Source organism: Pteropus vampyrus, unplaced genomic scaffold, assembly GCF_000151845.1.
Source record: "Pteropus vampyrus isolate Shadow unplaced genomic scaffold, Pvam_2.0 Scaffold15, whole genome shotgun sequence".
NCBI lineage: Eukaryota > Metazoa > Chordata > Mammalia > Chiroptera > Pteropodidae > Pteropus > Pteropus vampyrus.
Window position 1 is genome coordinate 11067087 of NW_011888796.1, and position 13813 is coordinate 11080899.

The following is a 13813-nucleotide window of genomic DNA, read 5'->3' on the forward strand; positions in this document are numbered from 1 at the left end:
TGTGTATATATATATACACACACACACACATATATATATATTGTGACCAGTTAGATTCTGTTTTCCTGATGTTGGTGGTATGCTCTTGGGGAAATGTCTTCCAGACAGGCGAAGTGGTATGACATCATCAGAGCACGGATGACCTCGAAGACATTGCTGCCCTGGCTTGGGATGTTTTTCTAGCATTCTTTCAATCAACGTCAGTCTGAAGTTTACATGGCCGATTGTGTGCTCAGGATTGTCCTTCTTGAACAGGATGTAGGAGTTCAGCATTGTAATGTTTAGAAGGTGGTGAAAGAATTTCCTATACCAAAACTTGTGCCTTTTGAGCTCAGTTCAATAAGAAGTGGTCATCTGATCAGCCAAGTCCACTGCTCCCATATTCTTGTTCTAATCCACAATGACACATGGCTTCTTAGTTTTCTTTCCATTTCTGTTGTCTACTTTGGTAACAGTATCATTGTGGAATGTTGACAACACTGTCACCTCCTTTTGTCAACAGCATTTCAGTGCCATAAGTTTACCACAGAATCTGGCTATAGTCATCCCCTTTAGAGTCCCTTTCTTTCAGACCATTTGGCATGTTTTCTGTCGAAATGAGCTGTCCTAACTACATCAGTCCTGTCTCGATGTAATTCTCTGAGAAGCATGGGAGATGTTTGACAAATTTGGGGGTGAGGTTAGGACTGTAATCTGTGAGTTATCTCAGGGTAAATGCTGCAGCCAGCAAGTATTCTCAGGGCAGACAGGAAATGGGTTAAAAAGCTGCTTGGAGGTTGGATTGAGAGGATAAATACTTGTATCTTAGAGGGAGAGACTAGGTAACTTAAAATGTGCTTTAAAAAACTTTAAATCTTTAAGAATAAGTTAAAAAAACAAAGATTGAGAGAGAAAGGGATAAATCAAGAGTTAGAAAACCTGGATAAACTAGTAACCATTAGAAAAAGTCAAATTAATGTTGGGAGTGTGGCGGGAGGGGAAGGGGCTGGACCCTGTCAATCTAATAGACATTCCTTCAAACTTTCAAGTAACCACGAATTCCTGTGCTTTACAAATAAATCAAGAAATGAGAAAACCTGAAAAGCTCTATAATTAATTTGATGAAGCTGCCCAGCCCTGATAATGAAGCCTGATAAAACTAGTATTTAAAAAAGTATGGACTAAACTCACTTATGACTGTAGTTGTCAAAGTCCTAAATATATTTTAAAAAACATGAACAGGCTATAAGTACTGTTTTATTACAACCCAGAGAGGTTTACTCCAAGAATACAAAAATGGTTTAGATTAAAATCGAGAACTACTGATTCTGGGAGCAAAGTAAACTAGATTGTAATGATCTCCCTCTTGGTGTGTATGAACTTTTCACACATTGGTTAAAATATAAGGCAATTCCAGTGAGGATCCACAGAAATTAGCCAGCATTGGAGCCAAAGTCAGGGTTTTGTACTCCCTATTCCACCCCAAATTGGAGGAGATTCTTACCTATTAAATTTGTTCTGGGGAGAACAGGAAAAAGAGGCCATACGCGTGTATTCACAGGGCTTTGGGGTCAGAATTCACTTGACCTATGTGGTCCCCAAAAAACCCAAGCCAATAATTTAAAATGTCACCAAGAAGGTAGTCTTCCAATACCCAGAAACAAGCACACTTTTCTGATGCACTTTTATCCAGGCTTCAAAGAATCCCCATCAATGAATGATGTTCCAAGGAGCATAAGTTCATCAAAAGTAAAAGAAAACAAGCCACCGTGGGTCAGAGTCAGCAGAAACGAATGGTCAGTGAGGGCAAATTCTGAAGTTAACAGATACAGAATATACAACAAGTATGCTAGAAAATAAGAGTACCAAAAGTTTGACAGAGAAGTAATTAATTAGCCAGGCAGATAGGAAAAAGGACCAAATATAACTTCTGAAAAAAAAAAGATAGTCCTTTCAGATGGAACCACCATCTACCAGTAATTTGCCAAAATGACCAACACAAAGGGAAGGAAGAGAGGTACTCGCTGTATGTTCTCTAGGCCTTTTAGAAAACATGGAGTTGTTCCTTTGGCCACATACATGCGAATCTACAAGAAAGGCGATATTGTAGACATCAAGGGAATGGGCACTGTTCAAACAGGGATGCCCCACAAATGTTACCACAGCAAAACTGGAAGACTTTACAATGTTACCCAGCATGCAGTTGGCATTCTTGTAAACAAACAAGGGCAAGATTTTTTCCGAGAGAATTAATGTGCATATTGAGCATATTAAGCACTAGAAGAGCCAAGACAGCTTCCTGAAACGTGTGAAGGGAAACGATTGATAAAAGAAGAAAGTCAAAGAAAAAGGTACCTGGGTTCAACAGCACCAGCCTGCTCCACCCAGAGAAGCACACTCTGTGAGAACCAATGGAAAAGAGCCTGAGCTGCTGGGACCCCTTTCCTGAGAATTCATGGCATGATAGGTGTAAAGAAATAAAAGACCTCTAATGGAGTAGATGTCCCCTTTCCCAAAAAAATATTTAAAGAAAACTAACTGTCCTAATTCATTGGGTTATGTCTTTACTATTCAGATTTAGTGTTTTGTTTTTTTTTCTTGCTGAAATATGTGAGGTGGTATACTGGGCAATAAAGAGTATAGTCCATTGGTTAGGAAACTGTATCTGTTGCATTATAGTTAAGTGCAGGGAACGTTGATTACTCATAATTGCATCATAAATAGCTGTATTTTAAGGATCAGGAACTGGCTTTTGAAGCCTGCTACTTAAAAATAGATTGTTTAAAGCAAAAAAAAAAAAAAAAAAAAAAAAAGCGATTGAACTCGGAGTCCAATACCCTCACATTGAATAGCAGTTTAGCATAGCCAAAAATAATCAGTGAATTGAAAGAAAGTTCTGAAGAAACTGTACAGAATGCAACACAGGGATGGGTGGATAGTATGAATGTAAGAGACATGGAAGACTGAGAAGGTCTAATATTCCCTTAATTAAAATTCTAGGAGATGATAGAGGCAATGGGGTAGGTGCAATACTAGAGAAGGTAATAGCCGAAAATATTTCCAGAATATATGCAAAATATCAGTCTTCAGATTCAGGAAGCCTAATAAATCACAAACGGAACAAATGAAATTAAACCCCCACCTAGATGCAATATGGAAAACTGCAGAGCACACATACTCAAATATCATAAAAGCAGCCACATCAAAAAATATTGCCTATAAGGTAACAGCAATTAGACTGACAATTTTGGTTTGCCAATGACAATGTTGAAAGATAGATAAATATCAATGTCAAACTAGAATTCTATTTCCAGCAAATACTTCTCAACAAATTATCTTCAAGAATAAGAACAATATCAATATATTTAACCAGGGAAGCTATACAAATATCTTCAATGTTGAGAAGACAGAAATTCACCTACTTCTTACTTGAAAACAAAAAAGGAAAAACTAGGAATAGGGTCTCTCTGAGCGTAGGGACCCCGTTCACCACATAATCATATATAGTAGGTGCCGCGTCCAGCAAGTGGTAAATCCTGCCACGTCCAGCATGGCCCTGGAAAATATTCCTGAGTGGGAACTGTGGGAGATTGAGAAAAGAAAGAAGATAGAGAGTTGGGATCGGGAGGCCCAATATCCACTGATGATGGAGTAGAGAGCGATTTTGCTTTTGCAAGTTGCTTTTTTTAACAAGAGCAAGCATTTGCTGGCTAAAATGATCCCCACCCAAACTACACATCCTAGTATAATCATTTGCATTTCTGTAGATTATCCCCACTCTACACACCCTGCTATAATCATTTGCATTTCAACACTGCATTGTTCTATCAGTTCCTACTTCCCCATTCTTAGGAGGATTTGTGGAGGTGAGGCAACCCTTGGTTGGCCTCACAGATTGCAAAAACCTTGTTAGTTTACAACCCCTTATTTTTTACGCCTACAGCACCTGATCTTCCTAGGTGGTCTCCCATCCAAGTACTAACCAGGCCCAACCCTGCTTAGCTTCCGAGATCAGACGGGATTGGGCTTGCTCAGAATGGCATGGCTGTAGACTAAAAGGCCAAATTTTAAAGGAAAGATCCCTAACATGATTTGTTATTCTAAAATGGGTGATTCACGTGGCCATCTTTATATTTCACAACTAGAGTAAAAGATGCTGACGGGAGAAAATCATCATTCGACAGATTGTGTTATGGCTTTTGCTTGAAGGGAGTTAATCATATTGAGTGCTTATATAGACCCATCTTATAAAGAGATGCCTGAAGAAGTCTGTTCAGTTCTAATCTGATTATCCTAATAGATTTAGTTGGTACTTGACTACGGTCTGCCTATTAATTAACAAATAAGTCTTTTTATTTTTAACTTGAACTTTAAGCTCTGATTAAACAATATGATTAATTAGAACACTTGAGATTTGGCCCACAGTTGATGACTTGGGAGCTTTAAAATCACTCATCTCTAATTGTATTTTTCCTAAGTGAATTGTACTCTTAATTTTCCTTCTCTCTTTGGGGATAAAGAGAAGCACGCTCTGTGTTACAGGTGGTGGTCTCCTTTAGGACTTCTCTCTTCTTTCCCTGTAGTTTTTGTATCTTTCTATCCTCCTATAAGCTTTAATCCCCTGCCCACACCCTACAATTGCTTCAGTAAAGTCCTTTTAGTCTTATGAGGAAGGCTTACCAATTTCACTTCAAATAATTTATAATTAATTAAAACAATTCTTTCTTTTTTTTTAGGATTGTAGAAATCTATAGTAGAAGATTACAAGGTAAATTTTAAAACTTATTATTTTTACAGAAAAACTTTTTTTCTAAAGGAAAAGGTATTTTTTGTTCTTATTATAGGTATAATACATATGACTTATAAAAATTAAAACCTCATAGGAATATAAAGCAGAAAAAGTCTGCTGTTTCAAGCCTCCAGAAATCATTGTTGTATTCATACATTCCTTCACATTTTTATACTATATCGACATTTAAAATCAATTTTTTTATTACATTAAAAATGGGCTTATATTATAGGCAATGGGTTTCACTTATCTTTTTTCCCTACTTTTTCTTTTTTTACTTAACAAATCCTAACCGTTTTCCCCATATACACATAACTATCTCGTTAGTTTTGCAAGCTGTTCAGCATTCCATTGCCTGGCTGTGCTGGCTTGATTTAATCAACCAATCCCTGCTCTGATAGACTTTTGGAAATTTTGTCAGCTTTCAAATAGACGTAATGCTGCAGCGAATGTGTGTATTCAAAGTTTAGCTGTGTATTCAGCACAGGAACTGCGTTATTTAGGCTAAATCGTTGGTTTTCATCATTGCTGTAAGTACAATTCAATAATTGGAGGGTAGCCCCTTTGTTAATCCTGTTGTGAGCTGTTCATTCGTTTGCTCTGCTCTAGCTTCATGCAGGTGCTTGTTATCAATATTCTTTGTTCTTAACAGCACACCTGAGAGAGAGTTGCCATTCTAATCTGATTTTTCTCTCCAGTGGTGCAGGTGGGGGCCAAGGCTTCCTGAGCTCTCCTCAGCACCTGTTCTGCAGGGGAGGGAATTGAACTGGGGCCCCTGGTGGCCCAGACAGCTGACAAAGCAAACTGGTAGAAGCTGGTGTATCTTGGCTTTTAAATCTCAGAGAAGTCTACTTTTTAAGATTTCAAATATTATAGAGGCAGCAAAAGCTTTCAGGTGTTTGTGTCAGACTCTTAAATAGCTCCTTGTCACATCCACAGTTCAAGAACGTCTTACGAAACAAATTGCTGTAGCAATCATAGAAGCCTTGCGACCTGCTGGAGTTGGAGTAGTGGTTGAAGCAACGTGAGTTGGTATTTGCCTTTAATAATGTCATAGTGGTGCATGAAAATGAAATTCAGTGCTGCTCTTTTTTTTTAGTACCGGATGATGCCGCACATTGACCCTGTCGCATTTTCCATCTCTGAGCCTGAAGCCCTTTTACTTCTTTCATTTACTGTGTTGCCAGTATGAGAACCAAGACATGGGAGATGGGTTTTGTTTTTATCTATCTATCTATCTATCTATCTATCTATCTATCTATCTATCTATCTATCTATTGGTAAGGGTTGTGGAAGAATAGTGAGTCATAAGCTCAGAGGTAGTGATTAGCACAAGTAAAGCTTTATGTCTTCCCTTGGTTTCTTCAGCTCTTTGTTGTTCTAAGCAGAGTTTTTCTAATATTTTGCCACACGTTTAAAAATGAGAGCTAAGAATGGGTACGAAGGGAAACTGAAGATACTTCTTTAAGTTAGAATGCATTATGAGAATTGCACATATTTTGTGGGCAAAGTTCTCATCTATTCTTCTGGCGTGGCTCTCTGTTGAGAGACTCTCTATTATTTATGCCGTCCAGCTTCACCAGGTTGCTTAAACTCACTGTGATCCCTGCCCTCTGGATTCTGCCTGGTGAGACTAGCATACTTCAGTATTTCTCTGAACACCTCAGCTAGCATAGTGCTGTCTTGGTTCTAAGGATGGATCAAGTATGCACTCTGGATTTCTTTTTATCTAGAAGTTGTTGTATCTCTGTAGACCCTCGTATTATTTTCACCTAGGAAGAATATTCCATTCCTCCAGCCGCCCTATTGGATGCATTAAGCACTCGACCATTGATAAGAATAAAAGCTATATAAGACTAAGAAACTTAAAAAAAATTTTTAAATAAAATTTGTCTAAGAAGTGACAAACTTGACCATTGTGAACACAGATTAAATAGATTTAAGTCTTTGGCTTGCTTTTTATTTTAAAAACCAAACCAGCAACTATCTCTTTCAACCCCCTTTGTTGGCTTGTTTTGTAGACACATGTGTATGGTAATGCGAGGGGTACAGAAAATGAACAGCAAAACTGTGACCAGCACAATGTTGGGTGTGTTCCGGGAAGATCCAAAGACTCGGGAAGAGTTTCTCACTCTCATCAGGAGCTGAACTTCAGCGTGCGCCATGTGCTTTGCAGATCATGCTTCCAGTAGCATCATTTGTCTGGTCTTAGTCGTTTGTATATTCCATTCTCAATTGTAACAGATGTGAAACTTATTCCTTGTCACTAATTGTGTTTAATAATTATTTATTGCAACTCAAATAAATATATTTAATAAAGGGGTGGGCCCTCTATTTTCTTCTTGCCACCTTTTAGTGGCAACATTTAAGCAAACTGCCAATAGCATTAAGTTAAATGCACAAAATCACTGCCACTCAGATAACCTGAGGGTGCTGAGAAGGGAAACAATCCATGTATTTTCTTCAAATAATATGTTAATTTGGTTCAAAAGCATAGAAGTGTTGGGAATGAGAGAAAACTATGCCCTAGACACTGCTTTTACCACTCCTCAAACAAAAATGCTGTAGTGCTTAAAATAATTTATTGTACAGTGTGCAGCATTACTTTGCAAATTCAAAGACCAACAGGCTTCACTTTAATCATGTTCATTAAACTGCCAGTGACACTTTATTTTTTATTTATTTTTTTAACTGTCTAGTTGTAACATTAGTCACCAAGGGAAGGTGGTGAAATATCTACGTCTTTAATTTTACTGTGAGTTAAAAAGGCATATTTCTACCTTCTTTTTAAAATCATATATAGGGAATTAGTTCCTGGAGTTGTTTACGAGTTATTCTCATGTCAACATACAGGGATTTAGATATTTAACTCTCTGTGCCTTGATGAGAATATCACACCATTTAAAGTGTAGATACCTTTGCCTTTATTTAAAAGCCATTATTTTATAAGGCTTAGCATTGACACTGCAAATAACTAGTACTCAAAATTCTACCGTTTGAAGTTTCTTGGGAGCTTATTTTGTGTGTTCCTTGCAGATGCTTCAATACTTTTTTGAATCTATCGAATATTTTTTTCTAAGAATTCGAGAAACTTCTGAGACTATCCATCACTTTCAGGTCCGCAGAACCATAGCTTCCACAAACATGAAAGAATGCAGAACGAACTAATTGTGAACTGCGTTGTGAGCTATGTCCAAAGTCTAATGACAACTGTATGGTTGGAGTCTGTGAAAATACACTGTAATTTTCTGCAATTACTGGAGAATGCCAGAAGCTCCCATACCAGTTTCCCTGGTGGTCCACATGGGTCTCGTCTTCAGTGTAACTGTTCAAGTATTCTAGGTCTTTTAGTCCAGGAAGCCATTGCCTTATTAATGATTATCTTAAAATTTCCTCTGCCAGGGCAACATAGGCCCAATTAAAACAAATGAACAAAAAACCCAACTCTCCTGCAAAAATGCAAACACAATTAGTGATTCCATGGAGAATTTTATTTGGCTGACATAGTACTCTTCAAGTGTATCTCAGTACCTTAAGAAGAATTAACTACAATGCTTCCTTTAACTGGCAGTCCCATCTCTGCCACCCTGTTGCTGTTTGGCTTATGATGGGGCAATATTTTTTAAAAAATTCTTCCCTACTTCTATTTCGTATATTTTTCTATATTTGGAGTTTCTAAAGTACAATGGTGGTTGCTTTTGAGTTCCTTTAAAAATTGAAGCTAACATAAAAATAATCCTGTTTAATATTTAGATATTTAGAGGTAGAATTAAGCCTTCAACTCATGTTTGGTATTTTAAAGTAAAAACAGGTGTGTCTTGGAGGACCAAAGAAATTGTTAGCTATAAATTTATCTTTCTGAGATTAATTGTATTCCTTTTTAAATGAATTTTTGCTTTAATATTTCATAGAAATGTTCTCATAAAGGTCTAATGTATCCGCAGGCTGTCATCTTATTGGTAAATGCAAAGTAATTACCTTGCCTGTTTTACTCTGGTCTGTAGTACTTCAAAATTACTTTTTCATATCCATGGCCTTGAGTCCATTTTGGGAATTTTTAAGAATTTGATGCATTTAAATACACTGTTCATTCAATTGTTTGAATTTTCTGTATGTGTGTGTATGTTCTTAAACTATTTAAATTATTAAAATGTTATAACTTTGTTCATGTGAAAGCAGTTTCTTTTTGAACTAATATAGACATAGCAATTAACTTGACTATTTTCATTGTATTCTGTTTTAGTAAAAGCACCCTCAATAAGGGTTTCTTTTAGCCATCAGTCCATTAGAATATAAATCCCAGGGGCAAGACAAATTAACCCCAGGCTCTCTTCTATCTTTTGGTATTTGGTTTGGGTATTACTGTCCTCACCCTCCTGAGGTAATGGGAAGGGGAGATCCGGGATAAGAGGGAGGAATCTGCGAGGTCCCCACATTCCTGTTTTCCCAAGCCTAAGTTTGGGGAACTGTAGCCTCCTGAGAACTAGCACTGCGTTCTGTGTGGGAGCAGCTGGGACAGGAAGGGCCAGGGCAGGGAGCCAGGAGTGCAGGGAGTGGAAGAAAATTTCCCTCCCTCTTCTAGAGAAGAGCCCATCCTGGCTCTACACCTAGCCAGTACATTAATGCTGACTGCATTCCCTATGCCGTGCTCCTCATTCCCATGACCATCTATCAACTACTAATTTGTACTTCTTTAACCCTTCACTCCATTCTCCTAGCCCCACAACCTCCCACCCCTCTGGTTGTCACGAGATTGTCCTCTATATTTGTGAATCTGTTTTCGATTGATTTGTTCTTCTTGTTCCTTAGATTCTGCATATAAGTGAAATCATATGGCATTTATCATTCTCTGTCTGACTAATTTCACTTAGTATAATAACCTCTAGGTCCATCTATAATGTTGTGACTGGTAGGATTTTATTTTTTTAATGACTGAGTAATATTCCATATACCATAACTTCTTTATCCAATCATTTGTTGACAGGCATTTAGGTTGCTTTCATATCTTGGCTATCATAAATTGTGCTGCCATGAACATAAGGGTGCATAGATCTTTACAAATTAGTGTTTTGGTTTTCTTTGGATAAATACCCAGAAGTGCAATTGCTGGGTCAAAAGATAGATCCATTTTTAATTTCTTGAAGAACCTCCAGACTGTTTTCCATAGTGTTGTACCAATTTGCAATTCCACTAACAGTGTATGAGGATTCTCTTTTCTCCGCATCCTCATCAACACTTGTTCTTTGATTTATTGATGATAGCCATTCTGACAGGTATGAGGTGATAAATCATTGTGGTTTTAATTTTTATTTCTCTGATGATTAGTGACCTTGAGCATCTTCTCATATGCATATTGAACTTTCATATATTTTTTTTAGAGAAATGTCTGTTCAAGTCCTTCGCTCATTTTAATATCAGGTTATTTGTTGTGTTTTCAAGTTGTAAGTGTTCTTTACATGTTAATCCCTTATCAGATAAATGGTTTGCAAGTATTTTCTCCTATTTTACAGGTTGCCTTTTCAATCTGTTGATTGTTTCCTTAGCTGCACAGGAGTTTTAAAATTTGATGTAATCCCATTTGTCTATATTTACTTTTGTTGCCTGTATTTTTACTGTCATATCCGGGAAATCATTGTCCATTCCAATATCATGAAGATTTCCCCTATGTTTTAATTTTTTTAATACTTAATTTTTTTTAAATTTTAAATTTAAAAAAGACATTTATACAATCCGTGAAGTCATCCTCCTGTTTACTCTAGCACCCATCTGGCACTACACACAGCCATTACAATAATATTGACTATATACCCTCTGCTGTACTCTACATCCCCGTGGCTGTTCTGTAGCTACTAATTTGTACTTTTTGTCCCTTCACTTTTTTTACCCAGCCCACTTCCCTTATGTTTTCTTCTAGGAGTTTTATAGTTTCAGTTTTCACATTTAGGTTTTTAATCCATGTTGAGTTAATTTTAGTATATGGTGTAAGATAAAGGTCCAGTGTCATCCTCTTGCATGTGTATATGCAGTTTTCCCAACACCATTTGTTGAAGAGACTATCCTTTCTCCATTGTGTCACCTAGGCACCTGTGTCAGTGATCACTTGATTATATACAAAAGGATCTGTTTTTGAGCTCTCTATCTGTTCCATTGGTCTGTATATCTGTATTTATGCCAGTAATATACTTTTTTGATTACTGTAGCTTTATAATATGTTTTGAAATCAGGAAGTGCTTTTCTTTCTCAAGATTGTTTTAGCTATTCAGGGTCCTCTGAGATTGTGTATGAATTTTAGGATTTTTTTTTTTTTTTTTAATGTTTCTGCAGACAATGCCATTAGGATTTTGGTAGAGATTACATTGAATGTGTAAATTGCTTTGGTTAGTATGGATATTTAAATAATACTTAGTCTTCCAATTCATGAACATGGCTATCTTTCTATTTATTTGTGTCTTTAATTTCTTTGACCAATGTTTTCGGTATACAAGTCTTTTACCTCCCTGAGTAAGTTTCTTCCTAAGTATTTTATTCTTTTTTAAAAAATGGAAGTTACAGAGATTTCCCATATACCTCCTGCTCCCACTTATGCACTGCCTCCCTTATTATCAACATCCTTACCAGAGTGGAACATCTGTTACAATTGATGAACCTACAGTGACATGTCACTGTCAGCCAAAGTCCATAGTTTATATTAGGTTTCATTCTTGGTGTTGTACATTCTATGGGTTTGGATAAATGTATAATGAGATGCATCCCCCATTATAGTGTCATACAGAGTAGTTTTCCTGCCCTAAAAGTCCTCTATACTTCACCTATTCATCACCAATTTTATTCTTTTCGATGCTATTGCAGATGAAATTATTTTCTTAATTTCCTCTTCGAATCGTTCATTGGTTGATATGTTTAAGTCTCTTTAAAGCTTTGGAATCAGTTCTTGTTCCCTCTCCCCAAACTTTTCTTTAAAATTTATTTGGTCATTTGCTTTTGGAGAAGGCTTATGTTTACCCCAAGAAATGCCAGCTACCAGAATGTCTGTGGATGTCTGAATGAAGTGAAACTTCAGCTAAGCAGAGGAAAAAGGTTTATTCTCTGTTGCAACACTTCTCCACGTCTTTGAACTCCTACTCCTGAGTCAGCCCAGGGAGGCTTGGTACTGCTCTGCCTTTAACTTTGATATAGCTCTTCTTTGTTTTGTAACTCTGAGTCACCCATGCAGGTGCCAAAAGAGTTCATTCCTTTTTTTTGAGGGGGGTGGGAGCAGGGGGGGGAGGGAGTGGTTTGTCCTTTCTGCACAGGCTTCAGTTTTAAAATGGCTGCCACATGGCTTCCTTGGCTTCAGTGTGTGGGTTTCTTGGCTGCCAAGATTTTGGTTAAGGTATAAGGATTATTATATGACTAGAAATAGTGACTCAAACAGATGTGACATCAATTTGAGGGCCTGTCCCTGGGGAATTCCAAGGTTTTGGCTGGATGGTAAAAGTGCTTGAGTATCTGACTTCTTCAGTTCCATTTTCATGGCCCTCTGAGTAAGAATATCAGGCTCTGGCTGACCTGGGGTGAGGAGAGAAGTGACACACTAAGTCTTAAGAAGTGTCTTTTATTCTCTCCCTAACAGTGTAGTTATGACTTGTTTACAAGTCCTGTAGAGAGAACTCCTAGCACAGGCATTACACCAGCCTTGACACGTCCCTCCACATTTCCTGTTATTTCTACATTCTCTTGTTTGGTTTGAGCAAACAACTCCAACCTTTTGAGAAATCCTTTAACTTCTGGAAATTACTGTGCTGCCCAGAGATGTGGTATAACTATTGGTCAGTATAGAAAAGGCTGTGTTGAGGGAGTCCTGTGACAAAAGGCCTAGGTGTGTATAAAAACATGCTCTGAGGTTGTCGCACTTAGGCTTTATTAATTTCCTCCTAATTTTAGGATGTTTCTTCTCCTCGCTCCTTTTTCTGGATCATTTTATGTTTAAAAATGTGCTGAACAAATAGACAAATGAGATTTTTTTTCTAATTTGTCTTTTAGTGGGGTTATGAGACTAGTTTTTACAGTCCTACTCCATCTTGATCGGTGAATCTCTTTACGGAGATTTTTCTTTTTGTAGAGCCATTTCATCTGTAAAATGTAGGGACAAACTGAGTAGGAAACAGAAAAGCTAATAAATAAAAGTCAGTTTAAAATGACCAGTAGGCGCCACAGAATTATTTCCTGTTGGTCATTTGGAAAGTACTTTTAACCAAGGACAACTAATCTCAGAGCAAAATTTCTCACTTCTTATTTCTGTGTAGCTCTGAAAGTTGATTCATCTGTGAGCAAGGAACAGGTGGATTTGCACTCTTCATCCAAATCTTAACTGAGCTTCTCTTGCTTTGCAGTTGTCAAAACTACCTCATAATGAAGGGGCAGGAGGAGAATGACTTTGTATGTCAATGCTTATTTTGTCAACAGAATTTCCATATAAATTTAATGTTAAAAAAATAATTATACAACAAAGTATCATATGCACTTTAAGTATAGGTAGGTTAACAATGAGTTCCCATGACCTTTTTAACTAGAATACTGTAAAAAAGATTAACATCAAGGTGAAACTCTAAGTCCTAAGAACTGATAATTTATGTTTCCTGCATTTTAGGTTTTGGGGGATGGAAGAGAAATCTTCCAGATTTAATGTTGGGGGTGTGTGTGTGTGTGTATGTGTGTGTATACACGTATGTGTGTGCATGTTTGTTCTCCAATCTGGTAAAGTTGTTATAAGGTGCTACTTTTTTTTATGAGTTATACTAAACTTTTAATAGTACTTTCCACAAGTATTATTTTCTCAACAGCTTTTCTAAGTAAAGAATACTTCCATATTATCAGTGAGCAAGTTGGGGCTAAGGGAGGATTAAATGACTTGCATTACTACTGGGTTAAGAGTGGGGATTCCTGTTTTGACTCTCCATCTGTTGGTCTTTCTGTTAACCAATAGTCCCAGGCCTTTAGATCACCTCTAGCTCACCGATGCAACTGGTTAACCTCTATAACTCTGAGCCTCTGCTCTTTTGAATC

General features: G+C 37.2%; 1 protein-coding gene and 2 pseudogenes across 1 annotated transcript in view; 2 read left to right on the forward strand and 1 right to left on the reverse strand.

Annotated features, from left to right (window-relative positions):
- GCH1 (GTP cyclohydrolase 1) overlaps positions 1–7087 on the forward strand; it is a 26330-nt gene extending 19243 nt beyond the window's left edge. Inside the window, exons 4-6 of the mRNA XM_011386375.2 lie at positions 4716–4747; positions 5708–5792; positions 6790–7087. Of these exons, the coding sequence (XP_011384677.1) occupies positions 4716–4747; positions 5708–5792; positions 6790–6916 (244 nt within the window). The 3' untranslated portion in view covers positions 6917–7087. The remainder of the gene's footprint in view (positions 1–4715; positions 4748–5707; positions 5793–6789) is intronic.
- LOC111735820 lies at positions 1927–2443 on the forward strand (annotated as a pseudogene).
- On the reverse strand, positions 3914–4032 carry LOC111735920 (annotated as a pseudogene).
- Positions 7088–13813: the final 6726 nt, after the last annotated feature.